Source organism: Peromyscus maniculatus, chromosome 1 (genome assembly GCF_049852395.1).
Source record: "Peromyscus maniculatus bairdii isolate BWxNUB_F1_BW_parent chromosome 1, HU_Pman_BW_mat_3.1, whole genome shotgun sequence".
Taxonomy (NCBI): Eukaryota; Metazoa; Chordata; class Mammalia; order Rodentia; family Cricetidae; genus Peromyscus; species Peromyscus maniculatus.
Window position 1 is genome coordinate 54,587,737 of NC_134852.1, and position 23,549 is coordinate 54,611,285.

Sequence of the window (23,549 nt, forward strand, 5' to 3'; positions counted from 1 at the left end):
TGAAAAACCAAAAAAAAAAAAAAAAAAGAAGAGAAAAGAAAAACAAAACAACAAGAAGAAAAGAGAATAAGGCAGAGTGGTAGATCAAGACACACACGTCCTCCTGGCCTCTGCACACGTATAGCACATCCTCAGACACATCCACATATGCACATAGCACACTGCACCCTACAAATGGTATAATCATCATCTATCAGTTCAAAACATAATAAAATACATTGGATGGAAGGTACTTGTGGGGGAGGGTGTGTCACGTGTGGAAAACGGGACAGAACAGAGGTTTGACGCCACCCTACGGGCTTCCCCAGGGCCCCACTCACCCCTGCAGAGGCCCGCCGGGCGGTGTCGATAGCTGGCAGGAGACAGCAAAGCAGCCAGTACCCAAAGAGCACCCCAGATGCCCGGACTCCCTTCTTCCTCTCCATGTGAATCAGGAAGGTGGCAAAGCTCTAGACAAGAAAGGGTGGGGGGCAGAAGGGGAAGCTCCCAGGGTCCCCACCTTCTCCACGCTCCCGCACCACAGGAAAGCAGCAGCGGGGTGGGGGGGGCAGCTGGGCGGTGATTACCATGGTGGTGAGCCACACGGTAGGGTAAATGAGAAGCTCTGGTGCCTGGGGCATCCCCTGGTGGATCCTCCACAGAGGCATGGCCACGTTGAACGTGTATAGAAGTATGAGGGAAAAGCCAAGCACCTGGAGAAACAGACTCATAAGACTGCCAGGGGAAAAAGAAAAACCGGAGGCAGACTGGAGAAGCCTGATGGGGCTCTGTCAGTGACGTCATCGATGTGTCCTCCCTGCTCGGGAGCCATTGAGACCCATCCTGACCTTCAACTCATGTCAAAAATGCTCAGCAATAGCTTGCACCTGCCTATCCAGTGTTTCGCAAGCCACAGAAGAAGCCGGAAGAGTGCGTGCTGGGGTGATGTAGGGTGTGAAGTGAGGGTTATTTGCTAGGTGACAAATTATGTCTTCTTTGGATGCCGCTTTAGGATGAGTGATCCTGCCGGGCTCTTTCAGACTTGAGGCAGACTGTTTGCTGATCGCAAGCCCCAACTTCAAGTGCTCTTGGGAAGGTGCTGTTGAAACACCTGACTGCTCCAGGGGATCCCCACCAGTTAAAGCAGACCCTGGAATGCCTCTCTGGCACACTTTTCAGGACTAGCCTGCAGCAGCTGTGCCCCGGTAGAGCTAGTGACCTCTACGTCTGCCTTCCTGGTCCTGGCGATTCTTTCACCACCCGCCTCTTATTGTCACCCCTAACACGGTGTTTGGGGGACCCTCATTAGGACCTCTCGCCACTCTTGGCTTGGTCTCTTTTCTCGCATATTTGTGGTGGTGAGCTGATCAACCCACCAGCAACTGCAGGTCTCTGGCTGAGACTGGAGGCCTGCAGGCTGTGACCTGAGGGCACCGTCGTTACCTGTCAGGGTGCAAACTAAGAAGTTCCTTCCAGCTCCCGTGGAAAGCCTTACTTCCTGTTTGCAATGAATGGACCCTGGCCAAGGGTACACTTCGGTGAAAACTGAAGGGGGCAGAAAAAGGGGGGGGGCAGCCAGAAACTGCCGGTGGTCACTCTCCCTCCTGGGAGCCTCCTCGGCTCCTCCTGGCTCATCGGCACACACTGTGGGAGTCCTAACGTTTGCTGTCCCATTCCACTCTGCCTCTCGGTGAGAGCCATTCGGACCAAGCCTCTGGACCCGAGTTTGCCTCTGCTGGATCTTCTGCCTCCCGTCCAGTAAATGGAATCTCTCCTTTCCTGTATGAACCTAACTGGTCATCAGAATAATATGGCCTCGAGCTGTAGATTGGCCTGGTGCCTGCAGACAGTTTGGCCATGTGTCAATGGCCATGTGTAGGCAATGTCCCTGTAGAGAGGTGCCTCCGGTCCTCTCTGGGTGACCAGAGTGGTGTACTGACCACAAAGGAACCTCGTAGGAACACCCACTCTCAGACCTGTCATGGGACAGTCATCGATGTCCCTCCCAGCTCCCCTCCGTGCTGTGTTCTTACCAACTGCCACGAATTTCACCCTTAGCCTCTACAGAAGAGACATTACACCTTCCTGTGTAATGTCACCTGCCCACAAAATGGGTATCAGCAGACCCGAGCCCTCCGAGGCACTCTAGACCATCTCACATTCTGCGGCTTGACCTGTTCTATCAGAATCTTTGAAAGTAAATGTATTGTCGGCTGGGCGGTGGCGGCGCGCACGCCTTTAGTCCCAGCACTCGGGAGGCAGAGCCAGGTGGATCTCTGTGAGTTCGAGGCCAGCCTGCTCTACAGAGCGAGAGCCAGGACAGGCACCAAGACTACACAGAGAAACCCTGTCTCGAAAAACAAAACCAAAAACAAAACAAAAAAGTAAATGTACTGTAAAGAAGACAAGTGTTCTGGGTCCAGCATGCCGTGGCTGGAGCCAACAGCCAGCGTCCTGTCTAGGTTGCACCACAGTGCTGCCCTCTCTTCCTCCCCAACTGTAGCCAGTCGCTAGCACTTCCCGTCCTCCATGGGAGCAGATGCCCTTTGTATCCTAGACTGTAGCCTCAGGGTTGACGTGCAGACGTTTTTAGCTGTCTATTTTTTCTCTTTCTCTGTGCTTATACTGACATAACTCACTGTCCAAGGTCATCTGTTATCCTTACTAATTTTTGCAAAAATGCAACACTCTGAAACTCTCAGACTCTTATAAGGTGAAGGACAAAAGGTGTTTAAGAAAAGGCCTTTAGGGCTGGAGAGATGGCTCAGAGGTTAAGAGCACTGACTGCTCTTCCAGAGGTCCTGAGTTCAATTCCCAGCAACCACATGGTGACTCACAACCATCTATAATGAGATTTGGTGCCTTCTTCTGGCCTGCAGGGACACATGCAGACAGAATACTGTATACATAATAAGTAAATAAATCTTTTTTTTTTTTAAAGTCAACACTTAAAAAAAAAAACCTTTAAAAAAAATCCACGAAACAATAAAGTCCTCCTGAGACCCACAACAAGTGAAAGCCTCAGAGTTTAGCAATGTGGAACTGGGGGTGGGATTGGAGGAATTACACCTATAACATCAGTCCTGGGGAGATGGAGGTACACACAGCAGAAGTTCAATGTCAGCCAGAGCTACCTAGCAACTTCCAGCCAACCTGGAATGAAGGCCTTCCAGCCTACATGAGACCTTATCTTAAAAAAAAAAAAAAAAAAAAAAAAAAGCAAAAAGTATAAAAAGTGCCTTAGTCAGAGTTTCTATTGTAAAGGAAAACATTTCATTGTATCTCTCACAGCGATAGAAACCCTGGCTAAGACAGTAAGAATGAGGATATAGTTTTGTTAAGGAAAGAATATCAGCTTGGGATGGCAAGGGTTCTGTATGATAAAATTTGAATTTGCTCTTAGGTAAAAATGATTGGCTGCTTCCAAAATAAAAAGGGAAAGCTGGGGACAGATGACAAGGTTAAGCCCACGGCACCAGGGCAGAGTAAGTCCCGAGCGATGAACCTTCAAGATGGCCCAAGTGTGACAGCTAAACACACTGGCAGACTCCAGGACACCGACATACGACCGCAGCAGGCCTCTCCCGACTAAGCTTCAGACCCGGATCTGCTCTTGGTGACCTTACAGAAAGCCATCTTAACGAACAAACATTTTATGTTTGGTGGGAATATTCCTGATGTTTTCTACTAACTTTCTTTCCTGGCTTTTAACTACTTGAAAAACAGTCTTCTGATAAAAGTTTATTGGAAATCTGTTTGCTTTAGTGTACACAGCATCTAAATATTACATGACTGTGAAAACGAAAATCCATTGCCTCCTTTACAAACCTGGCTAAGATCAGCTAGAGGGGGACAAGCTTCCTCTCAAAAGGCCCTGGGACCCTGCAGGCCACTTTGTCCTCTTGATTAGACAGGCCACAGACGCAAGAGGCCAGGCTCGAACCAGGGTGTGCCAAGAAGGAAAGGATTACAGGGAGAGATGCCCCTGCGTGCTTAAGGGAAGCTGAGCTCACGTGGGGAGGAAAACTGTTCCGTCCTCAGGTGATGTAAGTATAGAGGAAAGGTAGAGGACCAGGTCCTCCTAGGTCCCTACGAGAGAGCCTTCCGAGCCTTCGGCTGACCTGACGGCCAAAGGAAGAGGGTTAGTGTTGGGCCCCATCATTACAAACAGTATAAAACAAAATTTCACCAGATCCTGACCAGAATTTATATCAAAACCCAGTGTAGCTGGGCATATGGTACTCTCACGGCTTTTAAAAGAGAGTCACTGGCATACTTAAAGGAGCATTATCAGGTCCTATTAAGTCCTGACCGGAATGGCTCTCAAGTCCCAGGAAGACAAAACTGTACTTTTCAAAAAGCCTTCCAGGTGAGAATCATGAGGGTTCTACTGGAATGATAAACTGAGGACTTAGATCTCCTTTCCAAAGGAGACTGCAGGCCAGCCAGCTTCAGAGAAGTGAGTCTCTGGGTCTAGGATACACAGCTCTTGTTTTAGAGTCATTAAAGGGGGGACAGCATATTCATTATTTTGTATTATTTGTATTATATATAAATAAATATAACATTATTTACTTACATGTATGTGTCTGTGTGCATGCGTGGGTGGGTGTGCAAACACATGTCACAGCACCCATGTGGAAGTCAGAGGGCAACCTATGGGGGAGTGATTTTTCTCCTCTCCCTGTGTGGACTCTGAGGTTTGAACTCAGATCATCAGGTTTTGGGACAAGTACCTTTACCCACTGACGATTCTTGCTTGTCCTGCCCTTGCCCCCTTTTAATCTATCTATCTATCTATCTATCTATCTATCTATCTATCTATCTATCTATCTATCTATCTATCTATCTATTATCTATCTATCTATCTATCTATCTATTATCTATCTATCTATCTATCTATCTATCATCTATCTATCTATCTATCTATCTATCTATCTATCTATCTATCAAGGTTTTTCGAGACAGGGTTTCTCTGAGTAGTTTTGGTGCATGTCCTAGATCTTTCTCTATAGACCAGGCTGGCCTCGAACTCACAGAGATCCACCTGGATCTGCCTCCCAAGTGCTGGGACTAAAGGTGTGCCCCGGCTTTCACCCTCTTTTAAATTGGAGACAGGTCCCATTATGTTGACTTGATTGTCCTAGGACCTCTTAGGTAGATCAGGTTAGCCGCAAACTTGAAATGATTGTCCTGCCTGTGCCTCTCAAGTGCTCTACCAACAAATCCTTTCTTAACTTCCCTGAAAATCTCCTCAAGATGTTCTGTTCTTAGTAAAAACCAATTCATTTGGCTTTAAACAAATAAAAATTTAGGGTCCCCTATTTAGGGTGCCCTCCATTATTGAAAAAAAAAAGCTGAAAAAAGGATTCTTCATCCCTGTGTGTCTGTTACATGATTTCCAGGCTTGACCTACACAGGCCACCTTTTACTCCAGACTTTAAAACATCTTCCTTGGGCCAGTGGGATGGCTCAGCAGGTAAAGAGCCAAGACTAGTGAATTGAGTTTGAGCCCCAGGACCCAAGAAGGGAAGGACGGACACTACCTGCTGCTTTGGGAGCTCACACACATTCGCACACAAAATAAAGTTTAAAAATGTAATTTTAAAAAAGAGCACTGACTTTAAAAAACAAAACAAAACATATCTCTTGGCCTCTCTTGTGAGTCTTGAGACCCAGGAGGACCCCCAGCATGTCAGGGTGACAGCCACACATTTACAGAGGTGTCACAGAAAGTGAATCCTCTGCCCGCCCTTGTGCCGCCACCCCCCTCGGCCGGCCGCCATCTTTCCTCCCACTCACTGCTTCGGTGAGTGCGGCCATGGCCGCCTCTTACCCCTCTAGCAGGCCTCCAGTACCAACTGCTCTGTATTTTCAGTCTTCTAAACAAATCAAGTTTGTTTCTTCCAGAACGCAACAGAACTGACTTCTGATAATTACACATGCCAAGCATGGCTGCCCATGCCCCTGATCCCAGCCCTGGGGAGGGAGAGGTATGTGGATCTTGTGAATTCAAGGCCAGCCTGGGCTACATAGTGAGGTGTAGGTCAGCCAGGGCTACATAGTGAGAACTTGTTTCAAGAAAAGAATTTTTTTTTTTTTACACCAAAGGTATTAATATTAGCCCATCTTTTCTGAGCTGGATCTTGAAGTTTGGTTTTGTTTGTTTTTTAAGACAGGGTTTCACTGGTAGTCCTGGCTGTCCTGGAATTTGTTCTGTAGATCAGGCTGGCTTTGAACTCACAGAGATCCACCTGCCTCTGCCTCCCAAGTGCTGGGATTAAAGGAATTCACCATTACCACCTGACTGCAATTTCTACACTGGATTAAACAGGACAAAACTTCCGGGGGGCCTCTTGTCAATAAACTGGTTGTTATTACTTAAACCAATAGATGCACATCCTCAACATAACCAGCCTGAATGCCCACATACATGACAGGGTGTTGCACCCACAAAACCCACAACTCTACCACAGAAAGTGCTCTGACAGCGGTTCCACCCCCCTCGCCCCAAGAGTCTTCACAACTTTGTCCCTCGGAATGGGCCATCTTAATACGTCCGTCCTCAACTCCCGTCCCTCTCAGGGACACCTGTCAGACCGACAATAGACAGGACCACATCTGTTCAGCTGGAAGATCTACTGAAGGGACCATCACCCAAACGTCAAAGGTTTGACATGGTTGCATCTGTTGGGGTGAAGTGTGGCTGCCGGTTAGGATGGGTGGTCACATCGAACCATTTCTCACTTAAGGCAGGACCATCACTGTCTCAAGGCCAGGTTGCTCCCTGCCTCCTCGCTACTATACCATGGTTTGATATCTCTGCAGAACCTCCCCAAGGAAACGTCCCCCCAGAATGCCCCCACGCCGTCTCCCTGCCTACTCAGTGCCGCGCTGTATCACAGCTTATCCAATAACCTACTTCTGCCGTTTTTCTGCCCCGCGAATGCTTTTACTCCCACATCGCTGTTCTGTCTGTGCTAAGGGTTATGGGCATGGCGTAGGATCTCTACTAGGAAGTCCAGGAGAGGGACGGGGCTGTGCGGATGACTCAGTAGAGGATGTTTGTTATGTCAGCGTTCATCAGAGAACCGTAAAAGAGTTGTACGGCAATTTTTAAAAAGGCTCAGCTGGACTGCAAGCAAGGAGAAAACAAGCATGGAGCTGTTTGGAAGTGTAGCTCAGTGGTAGCTGTGTAAGCACGAGGCTCTGGGATCTACCCCCAATATAATGGGGCAAGGCAATAAGTAAACTGGTGTCTGGCTCATGCCTGTGTCCCCAGAAATTGGGAGGGGAGGCAGGGGGATCAGGAGCTCAGGGTCATCCTTAGCTACATAGTGAGTTTGAAACAAGCCTGTGCTACATAGGACCCTGTCCTAACAAAACAAAACAAAACAGAACAAAACAAATAAACAAAATACCTGCTAAAGTTATAAAAAAGACTCATCTTCATATGGCTCTAAAATTACCATTTGCACCCCAATGTACCTACAGTAAATGAGAAATGTCAGGTCACTGTAGCTATTTGATTTTCTTGGTGTGAGAGTGTGTGTAGATTTGCACAATCACAAAATCTGTTTGTGAGAACTTTGACCCGTGGGTTTATCTCTGGCCCTCTTCACTATTGACCCATTTGGCTAACAGCGTCCCTTCTCGCCTCTGTCCTATGTTCTTGCTCATGGGAGGCATGGAGTCTCTGCCGGGTTCCAGCCTGCCCCCCACACAGCTGGCTGCCTCCCCACTCCATGGTTCCAGGTTCCCCGTGGCTACCATTTTGACCTTGAAGAGGTGGGACATCCGGAGGTAGCGCCTGCCATGGCGATGGATGTAGAACAGGTAGATGGGGCCGAGGACCCAGAGGTACAAGGGGGGCGCCCAGCCCCCAGCTGCTCTCAGGAAGCACAGGCTGAGCAACCGATGGGCCACAGACTCCCGCTCTGTCTGGTTCCAGACCTGAACAGAACATCAGGGACACCATTAGGATGGTGGCCGCCTGGGCCCAATCTCACCGGCCCGTGGGGACGGACATTACATGAAAATATTCCAAGCCCTCCCTGCTGAGCCTTTTCATTCTCAGCTCTTTTCATCCTGACATCAACTCCAGAAGGCAGATCAAGTTACACCGACTTAGCTTATGGGGAAGTAGCCCAGAGCAGGTATGGAACTTGCCTAACGCTAGTCAGCTGGGGGGACAGTGGGGCTGGGACTGGCTTTGAACTTGTGATCCTCTGGTTTCAGCTTCCCAAGTGCTGGGCTTATAGATGAGTGACACCATGTCTGACTTGGCTGGTACCCTTTATCAGAACTCTGGTGGTAGTTGCTACTGTCCCCATTTCATAGACCAGTAGACTGAGGTACCAAAAGGGAACTGCGCCCCCAAACAGGATGTGGCAGAGCTGATTGTGCCCTCTTCTGTCAAGGAGGGATAATAGAGTCTCCCTGTACAAACTGCCTGAAGCAACCTAACTTGCTGAACTCACAGCACCCTGCACCGAACCAGCCCTCTGTGAACACCAGCTCTTCACTGCTAATCTGGTCTTTATCGGCCGGAGTCCAGGCTCTAGAGTAGGGTCTAGATGAGGAAGGCAGCGACAGAGGAGACACCGGTCCATTAGCTTTATGTAAATAATAACCTAAGTCCCCAGTCTTAAAGCCTGCTGGGCTCTTCAGGGCCCCAGGCTTTGGTGAAGGGGTCTGGATTTGTTGCTGCTCAGCTCAATGTCCTTATTGCTTCCCAAGGGCAAGAATTTGGGGCCTTTCCCAGCAGCTGAGCTCTCCTTGCACCAGGGAAGAGAGTGGGGCAGATGGGACTCACCCTCAGACCGGTGCAGGGCTCTCCAGGCGCGGCCATTGGGCGCCCTCTGTCCATCAACCCTTGGTCTGTCTGTCCCAGAGCAGCCTTCAGAGCCAGGCGCCAGACTGGGGAAGAGGCGGGCCCGGGCGGGTTTGACTGGGATTGGAGCTGGGAAGCGGAGAGGTCCGGGGCAAGGTCCAGCAGCACAGGGAGGTGGAGCTGGTGCTTGGTGAGGTGATTCTGGAACCTCAGTGCCGGGACACCTCCACGCTTCCTCTCTGTGGGAAGCCCCTTCCCAACTTCCTGCACACTCTGGGCCCAGCCATCGCAGGAGGGTGCCCTTAGGAAAGACAACAGATTAGTAACCTAAGCGTTCAGCAACTGGGGACCGATGTGGGCTAGATGCGGGCGCTGGGAAGAATGTAAAGAGTCTTACTTTAAAAAACATCTTTGCCAAGCGGTGGGGGCGCACGCCTTTAATCTCAGCACCCGGGAAGCAGAGGAAGGCAGATCTCTGTGAGTGCGAGGCCAGCCTGGTCTACGGACCAAGTTCTAGGACAGCCAGGGCTGTTGTTACACAGAGAAACCCTGTTTCAGAGAGGTGGGGGTGGGGAAATTAAAATTACTTATTCAAGTGTGTGAATTCATTTGAGAGAATGAATTCAAAGGAAAATCAACTGGACAAATCTCAGGCATACGAGAGAAAAAAAAACCTTCAAAATGTTTTTCTATGCAAGTGTTAGAATTGGTATGAAAATAAAATGTAAATATCTCTAATATTATTATGAACCTAAACAATACGTTTTGATTAAGAAAACATCATTTAGCCAGACAGGTGGCATATGCTTTTAATCCCAGCACACAGGAGGCAGAGGCAGGCTGATCTCATTGAGTCTGAGGCTAGCCAGGGCTACCTAGCTAGATGCTGTTTCACAAATGGCATCATTTTTGACAGAAAAGCCATGCCAACAGAAATACATCCGTTATAATCAAGAAGCCAGATCACAGATTTCATTTCATTATGTGCACGTATGGGGTATGTTGACACAAAACCACAGCTTTTATCTTAAAGGGAAGAGGATAGTTTATTCTGGAGCCATTTTGAGCTGTGGCCCAGGAACGCAGATTTGGGTCACCCCAGATTCCATCTTCTGTCAGTGTTCTGAGTTATATGGGACAGCTGAAGAAAGAGGGTCACTCCAAGATGAATTTAGGCCTCACAGGCAGCCAGGAGGTCCAGCCTAGACGAACTGAACCTCAAACGCCTGTGCAGAGCGTAAACGTTGTTTTTAGAGTAAGACAAGTTCCTCATACCGAAGCCCCCGATCTAATCTGTGTTTGTGAGGGAAAGCATCATACCCTGCAACTTTGGTCCTTGTTGTGCACTGTTTGAAGTACTCAGTCATGCCAGACGTTCCAGGGCCCTCTTGTGGCTGAAGTCATGCAAAGGCTGTAAAGGTCCTTCAGAAAAACAGCGCCATAGATAACAGAGAATGGTCACTGTTTTCTACAGTGATTTCTTCAAGGTCTAAATACCTTCAACAAACAACTGTATCATTCTGATGTTGGCCCTAGACACGATTGACTCTGCTAGATTTTCACTACGGTCTTCCAACATGCAGCTTCACGAAGTTTTTATGGTTTTTACAGAACAGAGAAAGTCATAAATTAAAGCAAGTTTAGAATATGTTGATGAGCATGTCGGAGAAGCAGGTGCAGCAAGGTGGGGGAGCCTTTCCTGTAGCCCAAGATGCTATCTGAGGACCTTCTTCAGCACAGGGAGGGAGGGCACTGGGGATGATGTGGCTGTCCCAGAGGGCCTGAACTGGCCCAAGATAAGGCCATTAGCCTCTGGGCCTGCAACATTCCAGCCTCTCCACTACTGACATTCTAACCAGCCAGGTTCTTTTCAGGAGTTTTTTGTTCACAGTGTACACAAGCATGCAGAGGTCAGAGGACAGCTCTGAGTGTCATCCTCAGGAAGGGGGTCCACAGCCTCTCTTCGTTCTGAAGCTTACCTGTTAGTCTAGACAGTGAGCCCCAGGGTCCTCCCATCTCCACCTCCCCAGTGCTGGCCACCACAGCTGGCATGGTTCGGGGATCAAACTCAGATCCTTAGGTCTCAAGGCAAACACTTTACTGACTGTGTCATGGACCCAGGACACCCCCTCAGTGCTCCTCCCACCCACCACCCCTTATTCTCTGGTTACACTGGTACTTCCTGTGTAACTCAAGCAGGGCTTGAACTCATGGAAGTCCTCCTGTCTCAGCCCCATGAGTGCAGGGATTGATTATTAGCCATGTTCAACGTGTATGTGTACCAATGCTGGGAAGTGTTTTTAGGGTCTTGCTAGGCATGCACTGAGCTATTTCCCCGGCCCTTTTAAATATTTTACATTTTATTTTCAGACAGTGTCTAAAGATGTTCGGGTTGCTTTTGAACTTGCTCTGTAGCTCAGGCAGGCCTTGAACTTGTCTGGCTACAACGAGATTTTGTTATAGAATTAAGGTGGGAATGCAGGAAGGAGAACCAAGTAACAAATGTCTAAAGGGCTTTTTGAAATTACAACTGACTTGTGAAGTATGTGAGTCAGGCGATTTGGGACTTGTTGACTACGTCAATCAACAAAAAAAGCTCTCAGTTGTTGACACTGAATCTGAAAGCCTGTCGGGGCCGCTCCTTGCAGAGGCTGCGCAGAGTCCTCCAGGACGCCAGAGGCGCCAGCGGCCGCGACTCCGGGCGGAGCGCGTGTCCTGGCGGTCTTTCTTGGGGGGCGTGGCGCAGGGCCGCGGCGCGCCTGCGCGGAGCGGCGCCGGGGCGGGACCCGGGCTTGTCAGGCCAGCGAGGAGGAGGAAGGAGCCGGCTGCGTGCGGTGTGAGGGGCGGGACCGGGCGGGCTGCGGAGGGTAGGCACGCGGAGGCCGGGCCATGCGTGCGAGCCGGGGTGCCGCGGCGCCGCTGCTGCCGCTGCTGCTGCTGCTGAGCGGCGCGGGGCGGGCGGGCGGCTCCGAGGACATCGTGGTCGGCTGCGGAGGCTTCGTGAAGTCGGACGTGGAGATCAACTACTCGCTCATCGAGGTGAGGCGCCGCGCGTGGCGGGCCGGCTGTGTGACCCCGGGCCAGGCTCTCGGCGGCTCTGCACCCTCCCCCAGCCGCGCCGAGGGGCGGGGACGGAGAGGGCCTGCTAGACCCCGGCTCCCCCAGACCAGGACCCCTGAACCTCAGATCCGCCCGACCCATATTGTAGAACCTGGAAACCACACGTGTCACTCTCCAGCCTGCGAACCCCAGGGTTCGGACCCGTCGTTCCTTCATCCTTCCCGGGGTGCCTTTGAAGAGGATCGATTCCCGTCGCTAAGTCCTGACATGGAGCAGTAGAGCACCCCCTGGGGCTGTGAAGCCGCCTCCCCTTCCCCACCTCTCCTTTCCGTTTCGAAGTGCAGAGTTGCTGGAATTACACTAGAGATTTGTGGAGCTATTTTTGACTGAGTCGAAAGTTGTGTGGAATGGTTATCAGCCCAGTGGGATTCTGACCCAGAAAGCCCGTGAGAAGAAGAAGGGGCGGGGTGGGGTGGGGTGGGATGGGGTGGGGTGGGCAGAAGTAGACACAGGGGCCCGGAGGGAGAGCAAGGCCTGGTTTTCCCGAGGAGACTGGTAGTGGGGCCAGAGAAGGGAGGGGGAGGGGAGGAGGTAGACAGGTGCCCATCCCGGAGGAAAAATGTGGTGCCAAGGAGAAGGGCACGCGAGGCCCCCTTTGAGCTGTCCCAGTGCTGGCAATGGCCACCTTTAACATGTCACTTAGGACTGGGGGAAAAGGTGAGAAGCCGTCCCCACCCTACCCTTCCCCACCCTACCCTTCCCTTTGGCCTTTGTCCAAACCCCAGTCTGTAAGATGGTGTTAGAAGCGGCAGAACCTAGAAGCATGATTTCCTAAGGCGGAGAATCAGTTGTCCTCTTCCAGGCTTTCCGTGTGTGCCTCTCTAGTTGGTTGGCTGATTTATATTTTATTTTCCAATTTTTTTGAGACAAGGTTCTCATATAGCCCAAGCTGGCCTCAAGTTCAATATACCCTAGGCTGGCTTTGAACTCTGGACTCTCTTGCTTCCAAAGGGCTCCTTACAGGAGGATGCCCTGGGTCCTTCTACCCAGGGCCCCTTGGGAACTGCTGGTGACATGTTCCCAGGTGCCTCTGCCACCTCCTGGCTTTGCAGAATTGGGCATCTCAGAAGCTGCTTTGGAGAGGCTTTCCAGTTTGGACTTCCTGCAGCGTTGGGAGGAAGGAGAAGGCAGTGGGGTGCTGTCACCCCCATGCACTAACAGGGATAAAGAGAGCAGAAAAGGGGTTTTGTGGCCCATTGTGAACTGTGCTTCTCGAGCCCTAGGGTTCCTTGTCCACTATGTCCCTTGTCCAATAACGTCTTGAGCAACCATCCTTTTGCAATCTCTGCTTACGACATCAGACATTTCATGTATGTAATCCCCACGTAGATGTATGTTGCCCTTTTCTGATCTGTACTTTACGAAAGATGTACTGTATGGTCCAGAGAGTGAAGTATGGCAGCCAGTTCGTCCATCATTAAACGGAGCACTCAACACATCTGGCAGAAATCGACGGAGGAAGTCAGCTGTAGTCCTCAGTACAGTAAAAGAACATTACACCGTATAGAGATGAACCAAGATGACTTATAGAGATGCTATAAGTCAAGGGCTTATAGCATCCATCAGAAACAGACTGGGAGGTTGAGGCGTCAGCCAGAGTCCTGCTTGAGCTTTTTCTCCATGTTTGAGCTTCCCATGGCTGAACTTGTGACTTCCCCAGGCATTTTTGTATCATGGGAGGGACAGTAGTGACATCTGTTAGGAATAGTTCACCTTCCAGCTGTTCTCGATGATGTGATGTTTTACTCCTGGGTGTTCTGCTGTCCTCTTCCCTCCCTGTCACAGGGATGGGACCAGTCCTTGGAAGACACTTTTAGACAAGCATGCTTAGGTCTAAAATGGGGATGGGACAAGACTGCTCCCAGAGCCAACTTCTCAGTGAGCTCAAACAGCATGTGACAATTGACCAATACAATGTATTTTATAGCATATAAGTAATCTGGGTTTTTCAGTCTCCCCTTCTCCCCCTTTCTCCCTCCCCTTTTCTCCTCTTTTTTTTCTTCTTCTTTTGAGACATGCCCAGGTGGTCTGGAACCCCTGATCCTCCTGCCCTGGCCTCCCAGATGCTGGACCTGCAGAGGCTGCAGCCACACCTGACTGCTCTCCCATCCTTCTTTCCAGCCTTTCCCCTGTTTCTGCCCGGGGTGCCTTCCTTCAAAGAAACTATGTACTGAGCATATACTGAAGGCTTGTCTCAGATGGGGGGATCTCAGTGCAGAGAAAGGACCAGACAGAGCTCTGGACGTGACATTCTGACCTTTAATAGTAGCCGCTACAGCTAACAAGAATTCCGGGGGCTGGAGAGATGTCTCGGTGCTTGAAAGTACTTGCTGCTCTCGCAGAGGACCAGGGTCAGTTCTCGGCACTCTCAGGATGGTCTACAACCGTCTAATTCCAGTCCCAGGGGATCCACCTCCCTCTGGCCTCTGGATATCAGACACCCATGTGGTGCACAGATATTGATACAAAACACTCATACATAAAAATAAATAAATCTTTTAAAAAGTGATAGGTTCTAGTGGTTTAACAGCCAGAATTGACATCAAAACCGGGTTCTTGGACTCGGGGAGGAAGGTTCAGTCAATGAAGTGATTGCTGTGCAGCATGAGGACCCAAGTTCCATCCCCAGAACCCGTGTGGTTAAACAGGCCAGCCTAGCCTACTTGGTGAGTTCCAGGCCTTCGAGAGACTCTTGTCTCAACAACCCAAGTGGACAGCTCCTAAGGAGTGGCAGCTGAAGTTACCTTTGGCTTGCACACACACACACACACACACACACACACACACACACACACACACACACACACACGCACGCATGTAGGCACAGTGTTTCTCCTGATAAGCAGCATCTTCAAGTTGCAGGGCCTGGCTTAGGTGGAGCAGGGAGACGGCGACTCCCTTGGCTGCTGCCTCCTGGTCCTCTAGCTAGTGTCTACGCAGTGCACACATCTGGATTTCTTTATGGCTTAGAGCAAATTTGTCTTCACACTTAACTGGCTAGCCTGACTCTAAAGTCAATAAGTCGATGTCTGGGCTGTGTGGAGTGTAACCTGATTATTGCCCGGGAGCGCTACAGTCCATTCCTTCCTTCACACCGCTGGTTCCAGAGTGCTGCTTATATGTTTTCTAAGACTCCACTGGATCATATCTGTATTTTTGCCACAGAATATTCTTTTTTAAAAACTGCGTTCATGTGTATCTGTCTATGGTTATGTGCACATGAATGCGGTGCCCTTAGAGGCTGGGAGAGGGCATTAGATCCCTAGAGCTGGAAATGAACTCTGGTCCTCTGCAGGAGCTGCAAGTGCCCCTAACTGCTGAGTTTCTCCCCAGCCCCGACCTTCATATTTTAGAGGTGAGGCTCTTTGATGTCATCTGACCCGAATGTGTCTTTACAGATTGGGACACTGAGGTTCCGAGTCATTGAGTCACGCAGGCCGGCTTAGGGAGTTTGCCTGTGACCCTCTGGTGTGTCTCCGCCCGATGGTGCTGAGAGAGAGGCAGTACATAGAACACTCTTCCTTTTGAGTGTTCACTCTGTGCCCGCTGCTTACCGCACCACTGTGAGTAAGCGCAGCCATCCTGAAGCAGGGCGTCTCTAGGTTTACCACGAAGAAGCTCGGCTTCTGGAGGTACCATGACTTTGTCAAGGTCACCCACTGTCGGGGAGTCCCTGATATGGCTTTGTGCCTTTCAGCTGAGAGGTTTGTGTCTGCAGAGGCTTAGGGTGCAGCCATTGTAGCGGGCCTTGAAAGTGAATGCATTGGATGTCTTCCACATCAATCTTGGTTCTGATGATGGCAGTGGAGGGTTTTAGGGGAATATTCTTCTAAGCATCTAGAATCATTTGGGGCCCCCATGCTCATCCTGGACCTTCTGGGTAAAGCCTTGGGGGGGGGGGCAGCTCAGGAATCTGCCTCCTGACTTGCCTTTGTGTCTAAACTGCAGTGCTGGGGCAACTGAGGGGCAGGCAGTCATGGGTTTAAACACATGTTATTGCGTGTGTCCAGGGTTTAAACACATGTTATTGCGTGTGTCCACGCGTGCCGTGTGAGGTCAGAGAACGACCTTGTGGAGTCCGTCCTGTCCTTCAGCCTTGATGTGGGTTCCAGGACTTGCGTGCCGGTCTCCAGGCTTGTGCAGTAGAGGCTCAGCCTGTTGAGCATCCTGCTGGCCTGGGAATCTGGATTTTCACTGGTGCCTTGCCAACAGCAAAATTAGAAAGTTTTAGACTCGGAAATTTACACAAACAAAAGCTGCTACAGCTACTTAAGCAAACTGAGAAGCTTCAAACAACAAGACTTTGGGGGTAGGCTGAGGTGGTTTCAATAAAAGAATCATGAATAACATTTTGGGGTGCTTGGTCTTCTTCCCCTCTGTCCCCAAAGCTGTTTTAGCAGCTGGTGTGTAGCAGGCACTCGGCTAACACGGCTGATAGACTGCATTCAGGCGTCACATGCTGACTAATTCTCTAAGACAGTATTAGGACTTTCCTTTCCTTTCCTTGCTTTCCAGATAAAGCTGTACACCAAGCATGGGACTTTGAAGTATCAGACGGACTGTGCTCCTAACAACGGCTACTTTATGATCCCCTTGTATGATAAGGTAAGAGGAAGAGGGACTTCAGTCTCCACGAGTGGCTGTTATGATAGGAAGTAATTAATTAGCATCCCCAAATGACTGTGGTGGCCAGGAACGTGGCCTTCCCCCACGTGCAAACACTTACTTGTATTGTAATGATCAGTGGAATGCGGGTTTCTCACGCTTGGGTGGATTCAGTGGGGCACATTTGGCAGCATCTCCAGACATTCCAGCCCTCACAGCCTCACGGGGATGCCGCAGGCAACTTAGCAGAGGAGGCCAGGAGCGAGCTGGACAGCTCTCAGCGCTGCGGTTTACTCCAGCGTCACACGGGCCAGGAGCGAAAGACTCGGACCTCATACAATCTTGTGTTTACTTTTCAGAAACGTTTATTTTCTGTGTAGGGTGTGTGTGTGTGTGTGTGTGTGTGTGTGTGTGTGTGTGTGTGTGAGTTTAGATCAGAGGACAACCTCTGGGAATCAGCTCTCCTACCTTTTTGTGGGTCCCAGGAGTCAGGCTTGCACGGCAAGCTCTTTATCCACGTGACATGTTGCCAGTCCAAGTCTTTACAACTCACAAATGGGCTTCCACATGGCAGTCTCCTTGTTGCTAGATGGAAATTTCTGGGTGTCCAGCTTCAGCCGGCTGCCCCTGGAAGGGAATCCAGCTGCCACCGTTTAGAAGAGCCTGGTGTAGGGTTTAGTTCAGATGGCGCTGTTCGGGTAAAGTGATCACAGTATACTCCATCCACCAGGCCCTTCAGGTCTCCTGCCTTCACTTTTCATGGTTTGCCTTGTAGGGGGATTTCATCCTGAAGATTGAGCCTCCCCTGGGCTGGAGTTTTGGTAAGTGAGCTGAGTAGCAGAGCACTTTGCAGGGGGACCACACTGCATGCTGACTGTCCTTTTCTTAAAAAGGCATCCTTTGTGGTCTGTACCTCTTTCTGGAAAAGCTGCCTTAGCAGCTTCAGTTCATTACAGTCTAGACAAGAACTGGGGCCTTCTTCCTGTCCCAGGATCAGGGTTATTTATGCTCTTGGGTCTCACTGTGCAGCCCAAGCTAGCTTCAGACTCGGCGTCTTCCTCTGCAGCCTCCTGCAGTCGAGGCTACAGATGTGTGCTACAGTGTCTGGCTCCCTTCCTCCCTCTAAAGTAAGGGAAGTGTTTAAACATTGTCAGATTTGCCGTCAGAATCCAGATGTACATGGGACTGGAGTTGATGGCTCTGTGGAGGGGAGACTTGTCCTGGGGCAGTGGGTGAGCCTAACTGTAGCCTGGGCACGAGAGTGGCACCTGAGGGCTTCCTTACCAAGACAGAAGGGCACCTGCAGCTCCTTTTTCCAGGGAAGCCCTATTTCAGGAAAGCTGGGGCACCAGTTGCTGCATCCCAGGAAACTGGAGGGGGCCAGCCAGATGTTGGGAGCAGAGGTCGCTTTCCTGGCCTCTGAGGCTTGTTTCTGCTTCCTCCTGTCTGGGCTTCTTGTTGGACTATGCTTACAGGTATGGGCAGGGACTGTACAGAGTCACTCAGATCTTCTTCTCACTCTCTCTTCTCCTTCTCTTTCTTATTCTTTTTTTTTTTTTTCTTTTTTTGAGACAGGATTTCTCTGTGGAGCCCTGACTGTCCTAGAACTCACTTTGTAGATCAGGTTGGCCTTGAATTCACAGAGATCCACCTGCCTCTGCCGTCCGAGTGCTGGGATTAAAGGCGTGCCAGCTCTTCTCTTTTTTTTTTAATGGAGGGCACTTTTATAAAGTGCACATACCTGCCTAGTTGCCGGATAATAAAATAGAACTGTCAGACCCCAGAAACCTGCCACAGTGTCCACTGACGTGCAGCGCTCACCGGTGAGCCTGTCCTCACCTTCCAGAAGGACAGGTGCTCTATTTTCTTTGTGTGTTAAGGATTGAACCCAGGGGTCTTGTGTATGTGATGTCTCCAACCCTTTAACAGTTTTGCTTTGTGTGTGTGTGTGTGTGTGTGTGTGTGTGTGTGTGTGTGTGTTTATTTTGCTGTGGGGTGACACAAGTTTTCCAGGCTGGTCTTGAACTCTTCATTGCCCACGCAGGCCTTGATCTTACAGTCTTTCTGCTTCACCTCCCAAGTATCTGGGATTGGAGCCTGAACCCCCAGGCTCTGTGCATTTTGTTTTGAACTTGAGCTAAATGAAATCATACAGGCTGCTTTTCGTGTCTGGTTTCTTCTAGTCTTGTTTATGATGTTTGTCTTTATTGTGGTGGCTCTAGGTCATTTCCTTTGCTGTATAGAATTCTTTTGGTATGTGTGCCTAAGTGTCTTAGTTAGGGTTTCTACTGTTGTGATAAGCACCATAACCAAAGGCAACTTGGGGAAGAAAGGGTTTATTTCAGCTCACACTCTCAGGTCAATACTCCATCACTCAGGGAAGTTGAGGCAGGAACTTGGGGCTGGAACTAAAGTAGAGACCATGGAGGAAATCTACAAAATGGCTTGTTCTCTGTGGCTTGTTCAGCCTGCTTTCTTATACACCCCAAGACCACCTGCCCAGGGGTGGCATCACCCACAGTGGGCTGGGTCCTCCCATATCAATCATTAATCAAGAAAATGCTCTACAGACTTGCCCATAGGCCATTTTGATGGAGGCATTTTCTCAAGATTCCCTCTTCCCAGATATGTCTAAGTTTCTGTCAAGTTGACAAAAATGACCAGTAACCCGTGTGCAACCCCCCCCCGCCCCGTGTGTGTGTGTGTGTGTGTGTGTGTGTGTGTGTGTGTGTGTGTGTGTGTGTGTGAAGTCCAGATGCGTCTTCTTCAGTCACTTCCCACCTTAGTTTTTGAAGCAAGGTCTCCCACTGAGCCTGAAACTCACTGATTTTGCTAAGCAGGCTGGCCAGTGAGCCCCAGGAGCCCCGCCTCTGTCTCTTCTGCTCTGGGGTACAGATGCATGCTGCTGTGCTGCTGTTCTGGGTCCTCGTGTGTATGGCAAGCGCTTCGCCGACCTGGCCATCTCCCCAGCCCTTTTCTTGTGTTATAAAAGCTCAGCTTTAATTTCTATTGGGGTGAGCCTTGCGGTTTTCTCAAGAAAATCATTGGGTCGATAGTGAAGAACCACACGGTCTCCCTCAACACCCAGGTTTGTGAGGGAGGGGTTGGGAGCGTGGTCAGGCAAGTGGGTGGTGTGGTGTGAGTCAGGGCTGCCTTTTCCCCTTGCCATTGTCCCGTGGCCTGCAGTGCTCATGTCCTCCCTGTGAGCTCTGTTGCCATGGAGTTGATGGTCCTCTTTAGAGCTGGAGCTAGTGTGTGAGACTGGAGTTGTGTCACACACTCTGGAAAGAGCCTTAACCTTTTCATGACTCAGTTTACTTCTTGGTAAATTCTTGTATCTCTGAAGAATGCACTGGACTTGGTGCCTGGTCCATAGTGAATTCTTTGGGGCTGGAGAATGACTCAGTGTAGATGTAACAGTCTTATTAAATAAGAAACACAGAACCAAATGCAGAGTCAGAAGCCCAAGAGGTCAGAGCAGTAGCTAAGAGCTGAGACTAAAAACCCTTTCTTACCCTTCGCTCCTGCTGTCGTCCTTCCCCTCAGAAAGAGGCCTACTTCTGTGTGTCTGTCTTTTTATTGACTTTCTGTTCTGCCTTCTCATTGGTTGTAAACCCAACCACGTGACCTCCTCGTCACTGCCCGTCTATACAGACCTCTAGGTCTTCTGTGGTTGGTATTGAGATTAAAGGCGTGTGTCTCCATGCTGGTGGTATCCTTGAACATACAGAGATCTGCCTGTCATGTGATCAGGATTAAAGGTGTGCACCACCACTGCCTGGCTTCTGCTATGGCTTGCTATTAGCTCTGACCCCCAGGCAACTTTATTTATTAACATACAAATAAAATCACATTTCAGCACAAATGAAATATCACCATACCTCAGTTGGTAAAGTGCTTCTTGTGTAAGCCTGAAGATCTGAGTTCAGATTCACGTCAAAGCCAAGCATGGTGGTCTGTGTCTGTAACCATAGAGCTGGGCGTTAGAGCCCAGAGCATCCCTGGGCTGCTGTTGAGTCAGCCATGACAAACTGATAGGTCCAGACGCAGTGAGAGGCCCTGCCTCAAAAGTAAGGTAGGAGCTGTAGAGGAGGACAGCCAGGGTTGACAGCTAGCCTCCACATGCACGGGCACGTACCCGCAGGATCATGGACCACAGACACATACGTGCACCAGCAACACGTCTGCGCTGCGGTACTCGGGAGCCCGTTCCTTCCCCGGCAGAGTGGGGTGGGGGGAGACTTGTGCCTTGATTTTAGTTCTGATCGTGTAAGGCGTTACATGCAGCAATAGTAGACGCCGTCTGCCTGGGAAGTGTGTTCCCAGCCCTCATGCTGCCTTGTCTCTTGTCCGATCCCCAGAGCCCACCAGTGTGGAGCTGCACGTGGACGGCGTGAGCGACATCTGCACCAAGGGCGGGGACGTCAACTTCGTGTTCACCGGCTTCTCCGTGAATGGAAAGGTGTGGCTCCGGGCTCTGCCGTGTGTGCCACCTCCTCTCGGCCGTACAAGGGGGCTCCTGTGCCCTTAGGTCACCCACAGTGAGCCTTGGGCCTGGGCTGTGTGGAAGCCTGGGGTCAGCTTGCTCATGGGGAGTGGCCTGTGGGGGGGCAGGAAGGGAGGGGCGCGTGCCCAGGACCCGAGTTGTTGCACTGCTGTGTGAGAGCCAAGTGCAGCCCCTCCAGGGAGGCTCCTGCCAGAGGCGCCTCCTGCTTTAGGAGCTGCTGGGGAGGTATTGGGACCAGGTAGAGACGGTGGTGTTGACGAGGGTGGTGTGCCTGCGCCCGGCTCCGTGCTCGTTAGAGCACTCATTCTTCCCTCATCCAGCCTCAGCTAGAGATGAGGGCCTGTGCCGGTGGGTTCTGGTGTGTGGACTTACACGTGTGCTTCTGTGCCGAGAGTGAGGCCCCCAGCTGTTTTCACGTGTGGGTTACTTACCAGATGACGGGGTCTGGGGTAGTTTTCATTCTTAGAGATTTGTGAAATAGCAATGTATTTTTAAAAAGATTTTATTTATTTATTTATTTTTTAAAGATTTATTTATTTTTTTGTTTATTATGTATACAGTGTTCTGCTTACATGCAGGCCAGAAGAGGGCACCAGATCTCATTACAGATGGTTGTGAGCCACCATGTGGTTGCTGGGAATTAAACTCATGACCTCTGGAAGAACAGATGATGCTCTTAACCTCTGAGCCATCTCTCCAGCCCAGATTTAGTTTATTTTTAATTATGTGTGGATATGTATATTTGAGTGTGGGTGTCCTTGCAGACCAGAGGCATTGGATCCCCCCTGGACCTGGAGTTAAAACAGTTACAAGCTGCCTGGTGTGGGTGCTGGGAACTTAACTGCAGGCCTCTGCAAGAGCAGTGTGCCCTCTTACCAACCGCTGAGCAGCCTCCAGCCCCATCGTGATACGTGTTTTGTCACAGATTCAGTGGTGCCGCGTTTGACTGTCCCGTCCTCCCCAGCCCTCCTCAAAGGTCTCCTGACTACATCCTCTTCAAAGAGGCCCTGACCCAAAGGAAAATGTTCTAGGTGTCACTTGTGGGCAGAAGCGTGAATAAAAACTGCCTGAGCTGCCCGCTGGGTCCTAATGTCCTCCTTCTCACAGGTCCTCAGCAAAGGGCAGCCCCTGGGTCCCGCAGGAGTTCAGGTGTCCCTGAGAAGCACAGGCACGGAAACGAAGATCCAGTCCACAGTCACGCAGCCTGGTGGAAAGTGAGTGCTGTCCTGGAGCCTGGTCTGGCTGCTAGGCCAGGCTGTGGTGGGCACAGGGAGCTTGGGTTGAGGGGGCTGGGCTCAGATCCTGATCTGGCCTCTTAAGCAAGTTCATGCTTTCTGAACCCATGTTCCTCTTGAAGTGGGAGTCATCTGACCCACTGTGCAGGAGGTGGGTGATTCATTACCAGCTGCTGTCTGTGAAGGTAGTGCTCCAGGCCTGGGTTTGCTCCTTGGCTTGTGGGGACAGCTTACTTTACCCCTCTGCTTGCCTTTCCAATTGACAGATGAAGGTAATTAGAGGTCACTGGGAAGATCAGTGTTTGCTGACTACAGGCTAACACAGTTGGGAATAAAGACATTTTATCATTTACTTGGAAACCATTTAGTAGTTGGACCTGATGGTTGTTTAGTTAACCTTGCAGAATGAAATATAAAGGGCTGTTTAATTGAACTGTGCAGTCGGGAGAGCTCAGCTGTAACTGTTAGCATATATATTGGGATTAATACTAGAATAATCAGAGCTGATAGTTTTGAAAACATTTAGAGCATTATTACTTCAGTGCACAAAACCTAACCAAAATGGTACCTGAAGTTGATAGTCAGCTTCTAGTGTGTTATCCAACTTAAAAATTACTGTTGTTGACAGGGGTGTGCTTCTTCCTGGCCCAGCCCAGGCTGAGTGTCCTTCAACCAAATTCTTGGGACCAGAGGGGCCTCAGATGTGGGGTTTTCCAGAATTTGGAATGCTTTCATACATGCAGTGTATTAGCCTTCATGTTTCTGGGCCCCCTACCCCAGTGAGGCACTTCCTGCAGTGAGGTGTCCCCCCCCAGTGACACACTTCCTGCAGTGAGGCCCCGCCCCCACCCCAGTGACACACTTCCTGCAGTGAGGCTCCTCCCTCCATGTTCCCCACTACCTCCCAATAGTTCACACTGTCCTGACTCCATCAACAGGCTGATCTGTCGGTTAGGCCAAAGCCCTCCCGACCCAGTCACTTCCCAGAGTTCCACCTCTGAACCCTGTACCGGAGAACCAAGACTTCAACACAGGTGCCTTCAGGGATGGGACTCATATCTGAACATGAACTTCACTTATGTGTGCTCCGTATCTTAAGCATGCAGACTGAAAGTCCTCATACAGAATTTTAAATAATTCTTACTCTAAACAGTCTCATGGTATAGAGTTTCCACTTTTGGGCACTAATAACTCACAGAGTCTGGATCGTGGACGCCCCAGCTGTCGTTCATTGCAGACCTTGTCGGGAACTACCTCGATCCTTCTGGGC

General features: G+C 50.2%; 2 protein-coding genes across 5 annotated transcripts in view; one reads left to right on the top strand and one right to left on the bottom strand.

Moving 5' to 3' along the window:
* Positions 1 to 8,949, bottom strand: part of Abcc6 (ATP binding cassette subfamily C member 6) — a 48,269-nt gene extending 39,320 nt beyond the window's left edge. For 3 of the 4 annotated variants that reach the window (XR_013041710.1, XR_013041708.1, XM_042276707.2), the window contains exons 1-4: positions 8,795 to 8,949; positions 7,750 to 7,932; positions 567 to 692; positions 321 to 449 (exon numbers count right to left, since the gene is read on the bottom strand). Coding sequence is in view for 2 of the 4 variants with exons in the window: in XM_042276707.2 (XP_042132641.2) it covers positions 321 to 449; positions 567 to 692; positions 7,750 to 7,932; positions 8,795 to 8,848 (492 nt within the window). In the remaining 2 variants the exon portion in view is untranslated. The remainder of the gene's footprint in view (positions 1 to 320; positions 450 to 566; positions 693 to 7,749; positions 7,933 to 8,794) is intronic. The other variant, XM_076542729.1, reaches the window with a different exon arrangement.
* A 2,656-nt stretch (positions 8,950 to 11,605) lies between these two features.
* Positions 11,606 to 23,549, top strand: part of LOC102902857 (BOS complex subunit NOMO1) — a 72,404-nt gene continuing 60,460 nt past the window's right edge. The window contains exons 1-5 of the mRNA XM_042276737.2: positions 11,606 to 11,851; positions 16,448 to 16,537; positions 17,313 to 17,358; positions 20,899 to 20,999; positions 22,152 to 22,258. Of these exons, the coding sequence (XP_042132671.1) occupies positions 11,702 to 11,851; positions 16,448 to 16,537; positions 17,313 to 17,358; positions 20,899 to 20,999; positions 22,152 to 22,258 (494 nt within the window). The 5' untranslated portion in view covers positions 11,606 to 11,701. The remainder of the gene's footprint in view (positions 11,852 to 16,447; positions 16,538 to 17,312; positions 17,359 to 20,898; positions 21,000 to 22,151; positions 22,259 to 23,549) is intronic.